The sequence below is a fragment of the Cibotium barometz genome, chromosome 48, assembly GCF_041138505.1.
Source record: "Cibotium barometz isolate CiBa-2024 chromosome 48, ASM4113850v1, whole genome shotgun sequence".
In the NCBI taxonomy this organism is placed as follows: domain Eukaryota; kingdom Viridiplantae; phylum Streptophyta; class Polypodiopsida; order Cyatheales; family Cibotiaceae; genus Cibotium; species Cibotium barometz.
The window spans coordinates 19,944,981-19,964,630 of record NC_141093.1 but is presented as its reverse complement, the minus strand read 5'-3'; the positions used below and the strand labels follow the sequence as shown (position 1 = coordinate 19,964,630).

The window sequence follows — 19,650 nt, the reverse complement described above, 5'->3', positions numbered from 1 at the left end:
TATACATATATGTACACACACACACACACACACACACACACACACACACACACACACACACACACACACACACACATATATATATATGTATGTATGTATATACATATATATATATATGTATGTATATACATACATATATATATATATATATATATATATATATATATATATATATATATATATATATATATGTATACATACATACATATATATATATATATATATATATGTATATATATATATATATATATGTATATATATATACACGTGTATATATATATATATATATATATGTATACATACATACATACATACATACACACACACACACACACACACACACACACACATACATACACACACACACACACACACACACACACATATATATATGTATATATATATATATATGTGTGTGTGTGTGTGTGTGTATACATACATACATACATACATACATACATATATATATATATATATATATATATATATATATATATGTATGTATGTATGTATGTATGTATGTATGTATGTATGTACATATATATATATATGTATGTATGTATGTATGTGTGTGTGTGTGTGTGTGTGTGTGTGTGTATACACACACGCATATATATATTCATATTATCTTCTCTTGTGATTCTCTTACTCTAGTGTCACATACTCAATGCAAGCATGCATTTGTATATACCTTGATCAAGTATTCCAAGCACAAATAGTGGCACGAGATTTTCATTATAATGTGGCACGGTGGATGATTTCTATAGTGCTACATATTTTCTTGTTATTCTAGGATCAACATGGTTGTGCTACAAAGTAAAGATCCTTGGGTATATATCACGTAAGTTCAAAATTGGTTGTGCTATATATTAAATGGTTGTGTTATAAAGTAAAGATCCTTGGATGATTTCTAGAGTGCTATGTATTTTCTTGTTATTCTAGGATTAACATGGTTGTGCTATAAAGTAAAGATCCTTGGATATATATCACGCAAGTTCAAAATTAGGGATTATGATTAGATAAACAAATTTACAAACAACTCTCAATAATACACTTACATAATGATATTTTTAATGTCTTTGTTAAAAAAGTTATATGATGAGGGATCATTAGAGGTCTCAAGACAAGGACTCCATTTTTTAAAAAAGAACATAAGTTTTTACTAGTGGAGGAGTAAGTGGCTAAGCCATGTCCAATCTAGAAAGAAAGATTAAGACTATAGAAAACAAGGAAAGTGGATAATTAATTAGCTTTTTCACTTTCAAACATGATCGAGTCTCACTTTGATATATGGTGTAGATTAAAATTACGGTCGTAATTGTAATCCTTCATTATATATAATAAGATGAATATCCCATGGAGATGAACCATTTAATGTAGGGTTTCAAAATGGTTCACCACTCACGCATAGTTACAACCTATGGATGAAGGTATGGCTATTTTCGTGTAACTATGAATGAAAGTATGGTTATTATTTCACTTTCAATCATGATCGAGTCTCACTTTGATATATGGTGTAGATTAAAAATATAGTCGTAATTGTAATCCTTCATTATATATAATAAGATGAATATCCCATGGAGATGAGCTAGTAAGAATAGCCCTTTAATGTAGGGTTTCGAAATTGTTCACTACTCATGCATAGTTACAATCTATGGATGAAGGTATGGCTATTTTCGTGTAGCTATGAATGAAAGTATGGTTATTACTAAGATGAGAAGATGTTAGCACTACTAGTGGGCACCACATTCATCCTTTTTTGTGATGTTGCTTCTCAATTGAGAATGTCCCTTTAATGTAGGGTTTCGAAACGGTTCACCACTCATGCATAGTTACAACCTATGGATGAAGGTATGGCTATTTTCATGTAGCTATGAATGAAAGTATGGTTATTATTAAGATGAGAAGATGGTTTCGAAATGGTTCACCACTCATGCATAGTTACAACCTATGGATGAAGGTATGGCTATTTTCATGTAGCTATGAATGAAAGTATGGTTATTATTAAGATGAGAAGATGTCTACTAGTATGCATCACATTCATCCTTTTTTTGTGGCGTTGCTTCTCAATTGATAATGATGCTTTAGTGAAGGATATTAGTATTAGTGGCTCTCATCCCTTCTAGGAGATCTTGCTACAAGGATTTGATGTGTTGTTGTAGCTTCTCAATTGATGGTGATGATATTAGTGGGGCTCTGATCACTTCTAGGTGATTTTGCTAGGAGGAATTGGCGTGTTGTAGGGCTTCTCAATTGATGATGATGCTTCTAGGAGATCGTGTGGGAGGAGGAATTGATGAGATGATGCGTTGGTTGGTGAATGATATTAGGTAGCTCTCATCCCTTCTAGGAGGTCTTGCTAGGAGACATTCTATGTGGGAGAAATGATAGAAAGGGTACGAGTGTGGGTATGAAAGGTAGTAAGGACAAAAAATTTGGTCCCATATGAAGGACATGTCCCAAACACTTTTGGTTGACGTGGGGAAGGGGGCTCTTAAAGTTTGCGTGTGAGCTTGGCAAAGGTAGTATCTCCTCGTCTTTAGCTTTTCGTAAGAGAGGCTCGTTAGCTTTGCGTGAAGGCAGAAGCAAAAGGGAGGTGCCAATATAAGGGAGGGGCTGCTTGGCATCACATTCTGCACACGCTGATCCACCATCTCTTCATATATCATGGCAAGCTCCTCTCTCTTTTCCGCCTTCCTCCTCCTCCTCATCTTCTTCTTCTTGCTCTCTTTGCAGCTGGCTAGCTCTGTGGAGGTGCCTAGAAAGATGATAATTAAGCTCCCTAATCGTGTGCTTATGGAGACTACATATAGTGCGCAGTCAAGCCCTACCTTCTATAATGCATACGATGCCACCTTTCAAAACAGTGGCATTAATACTCTTAATGATAATTATAATACTGCAGTGTATGATAATGATAACCAAGTTGATGATAGGAAGATGAATTATTATGGCAGTAGCCGAGGTGATGCAGCAATGAATTATGGTGGGTATGGGAGTAATAATCTACCATCAAAAGCAGCTGAGTTTTCACCATCTTTAGACTCTCAACCAGATGGCCGGAAATTTCCATCTTCTGAAGCTTCTCCTTCTGATCAAAGCTCTCCGTCAACCCTCTTTGATGAAGAGAACTACCCTAATTATCATGGTAGGCATTCCTCTTTGGATGGCGAGCTGCAGCAGCAGCAGCCGCCTGCACGTGATGATCAGCTCAACGGCCACACCCCCTTCGACGACAGCTTCTCTCCCCGCCCCTTCAACACACGATCTCCCATGCTTCGAGGAGCGCCTGCATCTTTTGGCTCCTCCTTCCCCTTGAGTGACCATGACCTTACCTATGGCCAAGTGCAAGTCCCTTAAATTAGCTACATCGCTTATGCAATAATTCTTGAGACTTTTGAGGCCCTCAAATAAATATGCTTGCAACACTTACACCCCTCACACCCTTGTTTTCACGCGGGCTCTCTAAACACATGAACTAGAACTATAACCTCTTTTCTAATGGGTTTCTTCTCTTTGCTCATATGTAAAGTTGTGTCTTAATTTACGGACATTACCTTTCTTTCATTATATCAAACGTTTCTTTACTGATAGCCAATCATTTATTGTCTTGGCTAATCTGTTCTGTTAAAAGTTCGGGCAAGAAAGATAACCACTATAAGCTTGAGTTGAATGTGGAGATGAAGTCAAAAGGATGTTTGTGTTGGTTCTAGTTAGAAACACTACATATAATTAGAACTTAACGGTACTGATTTGATGGTTTTAGAGTCAAGAGTATTATCTTGTCAAGTTGATTTTTAGGAAATACAGAGTAGGTTATAGTTGCATTATCAATGTGCACATGTAGATGATTATACTTTGTATATAAGAAATAAATCTCATGTCAAGAATAAGTGCATGATGCAACTATGTAGATATTGGACATAAATTTCATGTCATATTTTAAATGAACATGTATGCATGCATTGGAAATAAGAAGGCAATTTGTACACGTGCATACATGCAACTGCATGCACGTACGTGCAAGAGAGAGAGAGAGAGAGAGAGAGAGAGAGAGAGAGAGAGAGAGAGAGAGAGAGATGGATTTTGGGTTATCTTGGAGAAAATAAAAGGTGAAGTCCATCATGAAAAAGCACCTTTGTTTTTTGTGTGATTAAACTAAGGATAATGTAAATATTTTTCCTATTATCATGAGATCTAGTTTGTGAGACTACAAACTTGAGACTTGTCATATATAGTGAGCTTATTTTTAGGGTATATTGAAGGATAGTCAGAATGTAAATGCCATACCTTCGTGAAACTCTCATTTTTTGAAGAAAAAAAATATTCCTCATTACTTTCCTCATCTATATCTTATTTGGGAGCTACCCCACATGGCATCTCCTTCTTTCTTCTCTTATTCTACACTATACTACTACTCTTCTATACCATACTACTATATATATATATATGTATGTATGTATGTATGTATGTATGTATGTGTGTGTGTGTGTGTATGAGAGAGAGAGAGAGAGAGAGAGAGAGAGAGAGAGAGAGAGAGAGAGAGGGTTAAAAAGAGAAAGAAATAGAATTATAGAGAGTTGGAGAAAGGTAAAGAGAGTGAGGTAGAGAGAAAGAGTGAGTGTTAGAGAGAGAGAGAGAGAGAGAGAGAGAGAGAGAGAGAGAGAGAGAGAGAGAGAGAGAGAGAGGTAAAGAGAGTTAGAGAGAGATTATGTTAGACAAAGAAAGAGAGAGTGTTTAAGAGAGAATTGGCCAGTTTGAGAGAGTTAGAGAGAGCGAGCGAGCGAGCGAGAGAGAGAGAGAGAGAGAGAGAGAGAGAGAGAGAGAGAGTTACGGAGGAGAGTTACGGAGGAATAGAGAAAGAGTTAGAACTAGAGCGAGAGTGAGAGAGAAGAGAGTAATAGAGAGTGAGTTAGGGAGGGCAAGAGAAAGGTAAAGAGAGTGAATTAGAGAGAGAGAGGATGAGTGTGTGTGTGTGTGTTTGAGAGAGAGAGAGAGAGAGAGAGAGAGAGAGAGAGAGATTGCCAGTTTAAGAGAAATAGAAAGAATTAGAGAGAGTAAGAGAGATTGAGAGTTAAACAGAGAATTAGAGAGAGTGTGTGTGTTGTTAGAGAGGAGCAGAGACGATTTACATCGACTTAATGACGAAGAAGACTCGAACCTAGGTGGGTGCATGTCAACCTAAGGGCAATTCCACTAGCCACTTCTGCCCCATAATGGGTGGCAAAAAGATAGTGGAATTGTCCTCTTTTACATTCACACTCGACCAGAGAGAGAGAGAGAGAGAGAGAGAGAGAGAGAGAGAGAGGCAAAGAGAGTAAGTTAGAGAAAGGCAAAGAGAGTGAGTTAGAGAGAGAGAGAAAGTTAGAGAGAGACAAAGTTTGATAGAGAATTAGAGAGAAAGTTAGAGACAAGGCTAGATAGAGAATTAGAGAGAGAGAGAGAGAGAGAGAGAGAGAGAGAGAGAGAGAGAGAGAGAGAGAGAGAGAGATAAAGGGAGTGGAAAGTAGGAAAATTAAGAGAGTTAAATAGAGAGAGAGAGACAGTTGAAGAGAGAGAACTGAAGAAATAGAGTTAGAGAGGGAGAGGGAGAGGGAGAGAGAGTTAAAGAGACAGTGAGAGGGTTAGAGAGAGGGAATTAAAGAGAGAGAGAGAGAGAGAGAGAGAGAGAGAGAGAGAGAGAGAGAGAGAGATACACACATATCTTGCACAATAAAGTGGACAGGTTTGTGACATATCTAGTTAACTAGGAATGCCTTCATATTTGATGCAAAAGTGGGTATTACATCTCACATAGGTTGTGTGAAAGGGTTACTATTGTGGCAAGTCTCTTCCTTACAGAGTCAGCTCATTTGGTGGAGAATGAAATGGCTATATATTGGATGAGGGTACTCCGAGCTATACCTATGGTTTGAAGTAATTAGTGAGGGAAAGCTAGTACATCACATGGCGGCCATCTGGTCATTTGTAAAGTAATTTTTGGTAATATATCTTCTATTTACGAGAGAGAGAGAGAGAGAGAGAGGTGAAGAGAGTTAGAGAGAGTGTGTGTTAAAGAGAGAGAGAGAGAGAGAGAGAGAGAGAGAGAGAGAGAGAGAGAGTGGCCATCTCGAGAGAAATAGAGAGAATTAGAGAGAGTAAGAGAGATTGAGAGAGTTAAAGAAAGAGAGATTTAGAAACAAAAAAATCAAAAAGAGAAAGTGAGTGTTAGAGAGAGAGAGAGAGAGAGAGAGAGAGAGAGAGAGAGAGAGAGAGAGGTAAAGAGAGTAAGTTATAGAGAGAGATTTAGAGAAAAACAAAGAGAGTGAGTTAGAGAGAGAGATTTAGAGAAAAGCAAAGAGAGTGAGTTAGAGAGAGAGAGAGTTAGATAGTGTTAGAAAGAGAGAGAGTGTGTGTTAAAGAGAGAGTTGGCCAATTTGAGAGAAATAGAAAGAGAGAGACTGAGGGTTAGAGAAAGAGAGAAAGGTGGCTAGTTTGATAAAAATAGAGAGAGTAAGAGAGATTGAGAGAGTTAGAGAGAGAGAGAGAGAGAGAGAGTAAGGTAGAGAGAGCCACCATGTGGTAGCTCCTCCTTTCTTCTATATCTTATTTGGGAGCTACCACATGGGTGGTCCTAGCTGTCCCATGTAGTAGCTCCTCCTTTCTTCTCTTATTCTATACTATTATCATGGGAGTGGGATTTTTCAGAATATTTTATCATGGGAGTGAATCCAATTAATTATGTGTGATGCATGGTTCATGTGTGAAGCATGGTAGTGAATGCTTTCCATTTGTTAGAATTATTTTTGTGAGTGATTCTAAAGTAATTGTGATCTAAGATTGTGGACTATGTTAAGTATAGATCATGAGTTCGAAAAACAACCAAGGTGGACATTGGACAAGATTATCTAGCCGAGCACATGTGTGCTAAATATTTGATTTTGTATGGTTTGGCCCATTGTATGGTTTGGCCCATTGTACATATGTTTAGCCCATAAACCTTGCCCATTGTACATATATTGGGCAAGGTTTATGTTTTATGAGATGCTTTAAAAGCATTGGAGTATGGTTCAATATTGTAAAAGCCCAATTTTGGAAAAAGCTATGCTATTTATGGCTCCAAGGGCTAAATTTATGAATATGATTTAAATACAGCGTGTGGGAGTGGAGCCACACACGTCAAGGGAGGGCAGAGAAAGAGATTACACCCAATCTTGTGTTCTTTCATTTTTATGTTTCTGTTTTATGCTATGGTGATGATGGTTTATTTCTTCTATTATTCAATTTGTGAAATATTCTAATCTTCGTGTACCATGGTCCTGTAAGAGTGGTATCAGAGCACGGCAAATTCAAGTATCGAATTTGGGTCATGGAGAGTTGAAGAAAAATAAAGAAATTGATTTTTAGTCAAAGGTTAAGTAGGCTTGGAGCAAATTTGAAGGCTTTTGAACAAATTCAAAATACTTGCATGGTAGAAAGGCTTTGGACAAAGAGAAGATTCATTCAAAAAATTCAAGAGATAAAGAAGAGAAGGTGTGGAAGACCTTTGGGGAAAAGAATACATGGTTATGTGAATTTTGTACACCCTTGGATATGTTTGAAGATCAAGGGCAAGAAAAGAAGGTGAAAAACCACAACTGGATTTGCAGGATTTGCTGGAAACCACCCTCTTCAACCAAAAGTGGTTTTCATAGATTCTCAACCTCTAATTGATCTATCCATATGGATAAAATCTACAATGGAAGGAGGATTGAACTTAGCTTTTGGATTGCTAAACCACTGATAATGGCAGATTTGTATAATGGAGGGCTCATATTAATCCTACAACAACTCAAGAATTTTCCAATTCTCCTCGTGGTGGGAAGAAAACTGGATGTGCTAATTTTAAGAGGGAAAATTTATTTTTGAAAGATAACCCAATTATTTTCAAATTTTATTAAACCCTTACTAATTTCCATCTCTCTCTCTTCCCTTGGGCAGCGGCAACGACGCGCTTATCCTTTTTTTTTTCCTTTCCTCCAAAAATCGCACTAGTGGCGGAATTATTTGCTATGCATGCTGTGCGCCATCCAGACCGTGGGTTGGAGAAAGCTTTTTAGTAAGCTTTCATAAGCTTACTAAAGATTTAATTAAAAGCTTTAAAAGTTAAAGGTTTTGCTTGTTTTTAAAGGCTTAAAGATAAAAGGTCTTCATAAGCTTATAAAAGCTTAACACTATAAGCTTACATCACAAGCTTATAATAACCCTTATAAGTTTATACAAGCCTTACATATTATTATTTTTTTAAAGCTCAAAAGCTTTCAAAGATATCAAAGAAGAAAGAGAGCAACTATTGGGGGAAATTCACAAATTTCAAGATTGCAAAAAATTAATGGAGCTTCTTCATATTATTTGGAAGCCTCTTGCAACAAGTATCTTCGCCGTTATTTCTACTTCTAAAGATTTTTCGAAGCGGCTTTGAATGGGCTTCTTTCTGAATTATCGACATCACGGCATTATTGAAATATTATTTTTATTCTTCGTTGGACGCCATCGACCTTTAAGCACTTCAACAAGCCTTCTTTCGAAATACATGGGTGTCAGATAAGCTTGCTACCCTTTTCTATTTTATTTTTACATTTTCATATTATATTACTTGCTTCTTCTACAATGGTGATCTATCCACAACGACCAACTATCCAAGATCAATTAAATGCACTTCAAGCTCAAATTAACACTCAAAGAGAAGATTTTGAGCAAAAATTTACTCGCAAGAAGACATGCATATTCCAAATCTAATTCTTTGGATTCTAACGAGGAGGACCCTATCCAAAGGACTGTGCGAGCTACTCTCAAAGCTTAAGAGTCTCGAAAGGGACACAAGATTAGCAGAAAGGTTTTTACTTTTCAGGATTATGATGCTAAAAAGGATGCACACATCAGACTCGCATTGTTGAGCGAGCTTGATGACTATTTTCTAGAGAAATATTTTATGAGAAGGATAAGGTTAAATGTACTACTAATCATTTGGTAGGCAAAGAAACTCTTTGGTGGAAGATTATTAGACAAGGAAAATGCAAACCAAAGTCATGGAAATAATTCTAGAAGCTGATCAAGAAGGATTTCTTACCTCCATCATATAAGAGTAAAGCCAAACAACAATGGGATATTTTTAGACAGCTCAAAAAGGAGAACATATCAGCATATGTTGACAGATTTTGGCAAACTTTATTGTAACTTTAAGCTATAGAGAAAGTGCGTGAAAAAGAGCAAAGGAGAAAGTTTATAGCAGGTTTAAAACTAGTTATTAGAGCAGAAGTGAACATGTTTTAGCCTCATTCTCTTAGCAATGCCATCTCTCTAGTAACAAGCTACGAGAAGAAAAATGGATTTCCAAGGGACACTACAGTTGACAAATTCTCATATTCCTCAGTCTTCTCGATCTACACATTTTGAGAAGTCTCAGCACCACAAAGATAAAGCAAAGAAGCACAATGGTCCACAAGTGAATGGGAAGAAAACTGAAACTACATAGAAGACCAACAATGGGGATCAAAAACCTCGTGTGATTACATGCTACAGGTGTGACAAAGAAGGGCATTATGCATATGAGTGCCCAGAGAGGACAAAGAATCGAGCTAGAACCGTGAATATGGTTGAAAATGAAGATGAAGGTGACCAACCCAAACAAGAGGGTACTCCTTATCATGATATGCTACCACTAGACAGGTAAGCCTAAAACTCATACTTATGCATTGTTCAATTTTATAAAAAAACTATAGTTAAATTCAAATATATTAGTCAAGCTAGTTCAATGATTGATATGTACTTTCTACATGTGGAAGAAAATACATATTAGACCATTCACTATGAGGACTTGAGTGAACTGACAATGATGCACATATGTTTTTGACTGATCAACCGAAGAATGTATGTAACTTATTATTATTTCACATTCAACTTTTAAACTTTAACACCTCATTTAAAACACTTTCTTCAAATTATTCTCTTTTCTATTTTCAAATAAGGTTAACCAAGTGTCTGAGAAAGATACTTGTGTTGGTGTCTGTGAGAGATAGTTGTGTCGGTGTGTGTGAGAGATACTTGTGTTGGTTTCTGTGAAAGATACTCATGTTAGTGTTTGTGAAAAGATACTCGTATTGGTGTATGTGAAGGATACTCTTTTGATGTCCATGATGGATAATATAAGTGATACTTATCTGTGGACTGATAACTTATCACAATATAGTGTTGAGAGAGATTCTATCTGTGATGACGGATATTATATCCTGACTCTCTTCATCAAGAAAGAGGGATGTTACACTAATTAATTTATTAATAAGTGAAAAGAATATCTTGGGTAACCTAATAAGTGAAAAGAATATCTTGGGTGACCCAAGTGTGATTAAAGAATTATTTGGTTGTGAGTGAATCTAACCAACTGTGACATGTGTGACGCATGTAAGTAATGTGTGAGTTTGATTGTGAGTGAATCCGGTCAACTCTTTTGAATTAATTCTTTTGATAAGGGTGACCCTAGTTGGTTGTGAGTGAATCCAACCTGCTCTGACACGTGTGAAATGTGTGGTGTACTCTGTGAATACATGTGATACGTATGATCCAATGTAGGAGTTTGGTTGTGAGTGAATCTGATCAACTCTAAGACACATGTGACGCGTGTAAAGGTTCTGTGAGCTTGATCTCGTGAGTGAATCCGATCAACTTTAAGACACATGTGATACGTGTGAGGACATGAGGGAATCCACTTAAATACATAATGACATTGTGATTGAATCCAATGTGGGAATGATTAATGTGTTTGATCACTCTTGTGTGCTGATAGTTAGACAGTTGTCTTCCCAAATAGGAGGACTATCACGAGAGTGAGATTTTTCAAAATATTTTATCATGGGGGTGAATCCAATTAGTTATGCATGATGCATGGTTCATGTGTGAAGCATGGTAGTGAATGATTTTCATTTGCTAGAATTATTTTTGTGAGTGATTCCAAAGTAATTGTGCTCTAACATTGTGGACTATGTTAAGTATAGATCATGAGTTCGGAACAACCAAGGTGGACATTAAACAAGATTATCTAGCCAAGCACATGTGTGCTAAATATTTCATTTTGTATGGTTTGGCCCATTGTGCATATGTTGGGCAAGGTTTATTTTTGATGAGATGCTTTAAAAGCATTGGGACTATGGTTCAATTTTGTAAAAGCCTAATTTTGGAAACAGTTATGCTATTTATGGCTCTAAGGGATAAATTTATGAATATGATTTAAATACCGCGTGTGGGAGTGGAGCCACACATGTTGGGGGGGAGATTGCACCCAATCTTGTGTTCTTTGATTTTTATGTTTTTTTTAAATGCTATGGTGATGATGGTTTATTTCTTCTATTATTCAATTTGTGAAATATTCTAATCTCCATGTTCCATGGTCTTGTAACAACTATACTACTACTCTTCTATACCATACTACTACTATACTATACTACTACTTTTCAATACCATACTACCACTATACTATACTACTACTTTTCAATACCATACTACTTTATATATTTCTTATTTGAGGGTTAAACTAGAGGTTTAGAAAGTTAGAGAGAAAGAGAGATAGAGAGAGAGAGAGAGAGAGAGAGAGGGTTAAAAAGAGAAAGATTCTCAAAAAAAGAGAGAGAGAGAAATAGAGTTGGAGAAAGGTAAAGCAAGTGAGTTAGAGAAAGAGTGAGCTAGAGAAAGGTAAAGAGAGTTAGAGAGAGTGAGTTAGAGAAAAGGTACGAGAGTTAGAAAGAGTAAGTATGAGAGAGAGAGAGAGAGGTAGGTTAGAAAGAGAAAGATAAACAGAGTTAGAGGGAGAAAGAGAGAGTTGGTGAGAGTCGGCCACTTTGAAAGAGTTAGAAAGAGTTAAAGAGGGTTAGGGAAAGGTAAAGAGAGTGAATTAGAGAGAGAGAGAGAGAGAGAGAGAGAGAGAGAGAGAGAGAGAGAGAGAGTTGGCTAATGAGAGAGAGAGAGAGAGAGAGATGACCAATTTGAGAGAAATAGAGTGAGTTGGAGAGAGAATGAGTGTTACAAAGAGAGAGAGATGACCAACTCGAGAGAATTAGGGGGAGAGAGAGAGAGAGAGAGAGAGAGAGAGAGAGAGAGAGAGAGAGAGAGAGAGAGAGAGAGAGAGAGAGGTAAAGAGAGATAAAGTTAGAGAGAGAATATACATTAGAGAGAGAGAGAGTTAGCTAATTCAAGAGAAATATAGAGGGTTAGAGAAAGTAAGAGAGATTAAGATAGTTAAAAAGAGACAAATTTAGAGAGAATTAAAACGAGAGAATGAGAGAGAGAGAGAGAGAGAGAGAGAGAGAGAGAGTGATTTAGAGAGAGAGAATGATTTAGAGAGAGCGAGAGAGAGAGAGAGTTAAAGAGAAAGACCATTCAAGAGATAGGGTGTGTGTTAGAGAGAGAGAGAGAGAGAGAGAGAGAGAGAGATTTGGATAGTTCTAGAGAAATAGAGAGAGTAAGAGAGTTTGAGAGTTTTAGAGAGAGAGAGAGAGAGAGAGAGAGAGAGAGAGAGAGAGAGTCTCTGGATATGAATCTCAAGTCATCTTAACTCCCTTCACCCTTCCCTCCTAACCTTTCTTTACCACCATCTTAACCCCCTTCCCTCTCCTAACCTTTCTTCACCACCATCTTAACCCCCTTCCTTCTTACCTCCTTACCTTCCTTCTTACCTCATTACCTTTCTTCACCCACTTATCGCTCTCCCTTTGTTCCCATCACTCTTGCCATCTCCCTACTTACCCCCCTCTTGCAATCTTCTAGTTATATCTCTCCCTTGACTCTCCCTCAAGCCTTTCTACTTTTCACTCACTTTATCCCTTCTCTTTTTACTCTTTTACCTTTTGAGTGCCTTCTACTTACCTCTTTACTCTATCCTACCTTCTTTCTACTCTTTTATTAGAGACAGGTTATGTAGAAGGGTGAGAGAAGGGTGTGAGTGTGAATGGACTTGAGATCCACTTGTTCACCTATTTAAAGGTGAAGCCATGAGGCTATTTGTATGAGAGCAAGGCCTAGTTGTATTCATAAACAACTTAATAAGCAAGAGTTTATTCTTGTATTTTTTGAGTCTCTCCTCTCCACACACTTGATCTAGCATGAGCACCATGTTTTCTCAACATGGTATCTAGAGCTTAGGTGATTTGAACCACTTGTGGTGTAGATTAGGTCAAAAATCTTCATTTTTCTCTTATCTTTCTTGTGTGGAGCTCAACCCTCTTCCATTGGAGGCCTTCCAGCAGCCGGTAGAGGCAAAATCTCTCTGAGATTTCAACATGGGAGATGTTAAGGAGGTCTAGGCGCATCAAAACGTATGGGCAATTTCTGAGAAAGATCACTCTCCGTCGCGCGGCATTGTTGACTGAGTGAGCCGCCTGCGTCTGCGCTGGCTGTACAAGCATTCACCGCCTGTGAGTGAGCCGCCTGCGTCTGCGCTGGCTGTACAAGCATTCACCGCCTGTGAGTGATTATTGCCTATGGTGTTTGAGGGCTTTAGTAGTCCATTGAGTAAGGACTCTACAGCTCAAATCTGAGCCTATTTCATCCATTGAAGCACCGACTACAATCAAAAGACCAGGCGCCCCTTCTTCTTCACCTTCAACCCTCCATTAGAGCGAATGCGTCAATAAAGCGAGCCGAGAGCAAAAATCACACAGAATACAAAAATAAGAGCAAAAATCACACAGAATACAAAAATAGATTATCCCCTTCAAGCGAGCAGATTTGTGCTTGTGCTGCTCTCTAAAACATTGACATAACACTGAACTTAATTATTAAATGACTGAAAACATTGACATAACACTGAACTTAATTAAATCAATGACTGAAAACATTGACATAACACTGAACTTAATTAAATCAATCAATATAAGTGTGTTATTTATATAGCGCACAGAGTACAAAAAGTTTAATTGATATTCTCAAAATATTCTCAAAACATTATAAGTATATCCTATAATTGTTGTGGGTGGCTCCTCTGAGGTCTTGTGAGCATCTCTTTCAAAATATAATTAGGAATCTTTGGCTGATGGATATGCATATTATTGTTCACATCCTGTCCAAGAATCATCAGGAAAACAAAGTAGATATGTTTGCAGGCAAGATATGGTTTTCTTTTGACCAACCTATCATTGAATTCTGCACACGAACATATTGGGTGGTTCTGAATGGTTACTTCAATGGGTAGGGCTTCTTTGTTCTGGATTTCCCTCACTTTAAATATTTCCTTCTGCCCTTCCATTTGAACATGTCCTCCCATAATTTCTACATTCATATCTAACGCAGCACTGATCTGTGCATATGCAGCTTTCGATATACCTTTTCGATAGGGGTATTTTTGCTTATCTTCCTCAAGAATTTTTTGCTTGTTTTGTTCACTCTCTTGAAGCAAACTATTTGGAATCTGTACACCAATCTCAAATCCAGCTTTTACTAAATCATGAGCTTCCCTGACTTTCAAGTGTGTACCTGTTGCTATTGGCCAAACATTAGGAACACTTGCAGGTGGATGTAAGATTGTCTTTGTAGGCTTCCAAGTGTGTCGAACATCATTATTACAGAAATAGCAGTACTTTTCTTTCCTCCAAGAAGATAATTGACAATCACTCCAAAAGCATGGTGCCACTTCTCCGCCTCGTAGCTTTCTGCTACATTTTTTTCCTCCTACCCAATGGTTACATTCTACTCTATTGAAGATCGGAATCCTGCGCAATGCCCACTTTGTCTGATGAATATCTTGCTCTAATGATTGAAGTGCTACGTCACCTTCTTCTGGATTTATTGATGCTTGCCCTTTTTCATGCTTATCCACTGTCACATAAACAAACTCTGGTCGGTGGCTAGAGCTCCCTACATTCCCCTCATGGACCTCATGAAGTGGACGTTTAGCTCGAATAGTCTTTTTCTCACCCTTGAAATTTATCCTGTTTGTAAACATTGGAGTGCCCATCACTGCATCATCAATTGCCCTTGAAGTAGCAGCTGGAGAAGGGCTTGAAGTTTGTCTGGAAAGAGCTCTCTCAATTAATATCTCTAGGTCAGGCCCTCCACCTATATATTTTCCTTCCATAAAAGCCATTTGACGAGCACACTGGAAGTAAGCATTGATGAGATCTGAAACACATGCATCGTACAAACTAATTTTATGTTTGTATCCTTCTCCTGCTAGCCAACTAGCATGCTTGGCTTCAGAGAGGTTCGTCCGTGGTACCAGAGCATTTACAATAGGCTCACCATCCTATTCATTGAAAACCCATTGCACAAAGATAAACCCAAACCAGTAGGTTTTTTAATTACTGCTATTGAATTAAGTTCATAGAAAAAAAAAACATACATAACATACCTTAATAATAAAATGACCCCAACGACTTGCTCTATAGTGCCACCAACTAAGCCAACTATCTAGCTTGGGAATGTTTCTGTCTGCTGCCTTTCCTGTTGCCCACCATGCACGTATCTTACGGAATTGCACTAAAGCATCCTCTTTGGTTGGTGCAGTCCTCCACCTCTCACACATTTCATTGTGTTTTTCCATATGTTGAGCATATATATACTTTTGTGTATGCACTCGAAGATTGTCCTTCCAATGAAAAAGGCAAGATCTCTCCTTTCCTACCATCTCATCTCCATTGTTATATACTGACCTAATAGCATTCCAATTTGCACCTGCTTCGTCGGCCATGAAGCCAAAAAAGTTTGCTGATTTCCCAGTATGGTCGATCATAACTGCATTCAAATTTTCCCAAAACATTATCTGTGCTGTCTCATCCTCCTCTCTAAACTCACAAGTTGCAATTGTGAGTAGCTCTCCAATCCTGCAAGAAGAGTATTTGGAAGATTATTGTATTGTAACAACTCAGTCGAACAGTCATTTCATTTTGAAAAGAGAATAAAAATTAAAACATACGTGTGATCATACACATGTGCACCCATTGTGTGCCAATCATTCTCCACTCGGTGTACATGATCAAAACAAACCCATGAATGTCGAAGGTCTCGATCCCCCGCAGCATCCATTCTATTGACAATATCAACGCCAGAGCCAGGGCCAGTTGTGGACATCTTGAAAAGATAGCACCTCTCATCACTTTTGGTTGCTTGCAAGGGAAACCTTGATCCGTGGAAGAACTGAAAGTGGCATTTTCTTTTTAACTCTAGGATAGCCTCAAATCCATCACCTAGTGCTCGACTTGTCTTTCGACTTTGCATTACCATCTGCTTCACCCTACATTTACCAAGTTGGTTAAGAAATTACATATATATATATATATATATATATATATATATATATATATATATTCAATAGAGAAGAACTTACTTTTTGAGATTTATTAAAGATATTAGCTCTTGAGACATCTCCTGGAGTTCCCTCTCTGACATAAACTCTCCAATCACTTTATCATCGTCAGTGAAAGCCTTCAAAACCAACTCCCTGGCAACAATCATTTGTACCTTTCGTGGACCCGCATTATGGTCCATCTGAACAACACGAGCTACTAAGGCTTTAATGTTTCGCATAGATGCTCGACACATGCCTCTAGCAATTGTGTGTGTATGTTTCCCATAGTGAAGGAACAATCTACTATGGGAGTGATCTTTAGGCATAAAATAGTAGGCAGACACTGAACATGTTTTTATGCACATTGGAACATGCTTACAAAAGAAACACTCTAAGTTTCCATAACTTCCCAAAGCCAAACATCCTTCATTTGGGGATTTCAATAATTGGCCATTCCAATGGAGCCTATTCGGTGATTTGTTTCGAAATCGATAAGTGCATCTTTCATTCATACACTGGAAGGTACCCCCACAAAAACTCTTTCTCAAAATAAAAGATTTATTAGTTCTTGTTTGTGTCTGGGGTTTTGTCCATGCATTTCCTTCATATTTGTGCTCCATACCCTCCATGCCCTTCCCATCTAAAAGCTCATAAATGCAATTTTCTTCATACTTCTTAGGGAGCTCCTTGACTTTTCCTTTGAATGTGCATTCATTTATAATATTATGGAATATGTCATTGGGCGGCAAAGTACGAACAATTTGGAAGGCAGATACTGCAGTGTCAAATGCAGGATCACCTTCCTCAATGTCAATTAAATTATCTGCATGCACCACCTTTTCCATGTCCTCTTCATCCAAGTCACTAGGAAAAAAATCAACAATCCAAAGTCAACAATTGAAACAAGAAAGATAACCTCACTATATTTTACCATGTTTCAAAAGTTGAAATGTCACTCACATAGGTGAGGTCTTGCTGCCAGATCCAGAAGGAATATCCCCAGGGGTAGGGAGTGGTGTTGATGTAATGGCTACTTTTGCAACATAAAATGATGACAGGGTATTATCTAAGATATAATACCCATGTTCACCAATCCCATGGTACAAGGGAATTGTCCCTATGCTCTCAAAACCATCATCAGTTTGCAATAGACCTTCAATAAAAATTTCATGTTCTGCACCTAGTTTTTCTTTCATTAATTCGGCTGATAATAAACATTTCCCATGTGAAAATGACAGTCTAAAAAGAGGGCCTCCAACTTTGTGTAGAAAAATCTGAACATCTGACTCAGAATCCCTACATTTCAGGAATACATTCCAAAAGAAAGTATAATGTGAGCACACATATCCATTAATATTCAAAACAAAGTAATACTATATACATTACACTAAAGCTAATAAAACGACTACGTGAGAAAAAGGCATAGGCTTCCTTTGGAATGAAAGTCTAATGAAAGGACAAGCTGGAAAAGCTATTTTTTAGTATATTTACTCACTAGTTTGAAAGACTACTAAAACAGACTATTTCTAGACTATCAACCCATCACAAAAAAAAATATAGATGTTGCAATCAATCAACTCGTGGTAAAACTCCTTCTTCTCTTTATATGTTATTTCTCATGCACTGTTTTGCCATTGCTTCTTATTAGGTTGCCATTGCTTCTTATTAGTTCACCCTCAAGCTGCTCTCAGACCACCCTCCTCTTAAGATACAATGGAGCTGCTCTGTCTCAGACCACCCTCCTCTTAAGATACTATCTCTAGTTTTCTCAACATTTTCAGAGGGTGATACCTCTGAAGAAGAAAATAGTGAAATTAGTGAAAATAGTGAAATGGCTCCAGAGGAGCCAGATACCCCACCCGCTGAATGGTATGAGAGCTGCCATGATGGAATCGCAGATAGCGATTCCACCACAGAATATTCTCGGGTGGACTGGTACAATTTTCCTTTCGAGGAAGAGGAAGAGGAAGAGGAGGAAGAGGAGGAAGAGGAGGAAGATGAAGAAATGCCTGAAGAAATGCCCGAGCAGGAAGAGGAAGCAGAACATAAAGAAATGCCCATTGAAATGCCCGAGGCAGACACAGGCACAGGCTATGATGCAGATGCAGAGAACATCCCCGACTCCCACGGTGAGAAAGATGACAATAAGGAAGATAGGGATGACAGTGAAGAAGATGACAATAAGGAAGATAGGGATGACAGTGAGGAAGATGGGGATGCATAAATTTCCCCACATAAATTTAGGATTTTGTCCTGCAATTTTTCTAGTAGGATTTTGCCGATTTTGCCCTGTAATTTTCCCAGTAGGACTCCAACTAAATTTGCCCAGTACGTTTTTGTTTTGTAATTTTCCCCAGTAGGATTTTGTTTTTGTAATTTTGTACTGCAATTTTCCCAGAAGGATTTTGTTTTGTAATTTTCCCAGTACGATTTTGAAGTATAATTTGCACATTTTTCCTTGTACTACAGTGGTTTATTTTTTAGTGGTTTAATGTTCAAGTAAGCACAATAATATATATTCACACGACTTTTTAGTGGTCAAATGTGTACTGCAGTGGTTTAAGCAGTGGTTTAGACTTTTTAGACTTTTAGAAGAAGTCCTTTTAGAAATATTTACACGACTTTTTATGCACACGACTGTAATCTATTGGAAGACCACGACTGGAATACCTCTATAAAAGGGCATCCACATTGTACTCCCTAAATATATCTGCACAGTAACGTTGTACTCCCTAAATATATCGCTGAAGTACAACAACGTTGAAGATGAAGATGTCTGCTGCGCTCATGTTGCAACTCTCACCCTCACGACAAAGGGCATCACCTGCCCGAGCATCACCTGCCCGAAAGAGAGTATGTTCTTTTACGTTTTTTAAATGTGCGTTTTTTCCTTGCGTTTGTATTTTGTGTGTGGGGCCAAGACCATGAATGTCTACTGGCTCCTCCTCTTCATTGTATAGCTAAAGATGGCCACGTACTGGCACAAGATGGTCATTGTAGAGCTTTAAGGATCAAGTGCGCTGAGCGCACTTGATCTAGGAGGCCCCTACACAGGCATGTCTTGTCTATCCATGGAGGCATCCACATTAGCAAAAGATGTCTATGTTTTTATTAAAAATATGGGCTCAACATGCCCATCAAAAAATTTAGACCTCAACATGGCCACTGTAGAGCTAAACATTGGCTTATGCTTTATCTGCAGAGCTAACATGGTTATTGTAGAGCTTCCTGGATCAAGTGTGCTCAGCGCACTTGATCCTGGAGGCCCTACATAGGCATGTCTTGTCTATCCATGGAGGCATCCACATTAGCAAAAGATGTCTATGTTTTTATTAAAAATAAGTGCTCAACATGCCCATCAA

At 37.9% G+C, this 19,650-nt stretch overlaps 2 protein-coding genes across 2 annotated transcripts; one reads left to right on the top strand and one right to left on the bottom strand.

Annotated features, from left to right (window-relative positions):
• Window positions 1–2,624: 2,624 nt before the first annotated feature.
• LOC147610932 (uncharacterized) lies at window positions 2,625–3,568 on the top strand. Its single transcript, XM_086785592.1, has one exon. The coding sequence runs from the start codon at window positions 2,668–2,670 to the stop codon at window positions 3,358–3,360; it is 693 nt and encodes a 230-aa protein (XP_086641718.1). The 5' UTR covers window positions 2,625–2,667; the 3' UTR covers window positions 3,361–3,568.
• A 10,395-nt stretch (window positions 3,569–13,963) lies between these two features.
• LOC147610931 (uncharacterized) lies at window positions 13,964–17,133 on the bottom strand. Its single transcript, XM_086785310.1, has 5 exons — window positions 16,911–17,133; window positions 16,328–16,511; window positions 15,676–15,824; window positions 15,353–15,444; window positions 13,964–15,247 (listed from the first exon to the last, which is right to left on the bottom strand). Exons 1-5 carry the CDS (start codon window positions 17,131–17,133, stop codon window positions 13,964–13,966), a joined length of 1,932 nt encoding a protein of 643 aa, XP_086641436.1.
• Window positions 17,134–19,650: the final 2,517 nt, after the last annotated feature.

Excerpts from the sequence above, each read along its gene's own strand:
- LOC147610932 (XM_086785592.1), top strand. The coding sequence starts at position 2,668 with ATGGCAAGCTCCTCTCTCTTTTCCGCCTTCCTCCTCCTCCTCATCTTC.
- LOC147610931 (XM_086785310.1), bottom strand. The coding sequence starts at position 17,133 with ATGGAAAAGGTGGTGCATGCAGATAATTTAATTGACATTGAGGAAGGT. Across the intron at positions 15,825-16,327 it reads TCTTTAATAAATCTCAAAAA|GATTGGAGAGCTACTCACAA; the intron begins GTAAGTTCTTCT and ends CTCTTCTTGCAG. Across the intron at positions 15,445-15,675 it reads CTTCATGGCCGACGAAGCAG|GAAAGGCAGCAGACAGAAAC; the intron begins GTGCAAATTGGA and ends GGTGGGCAACAG.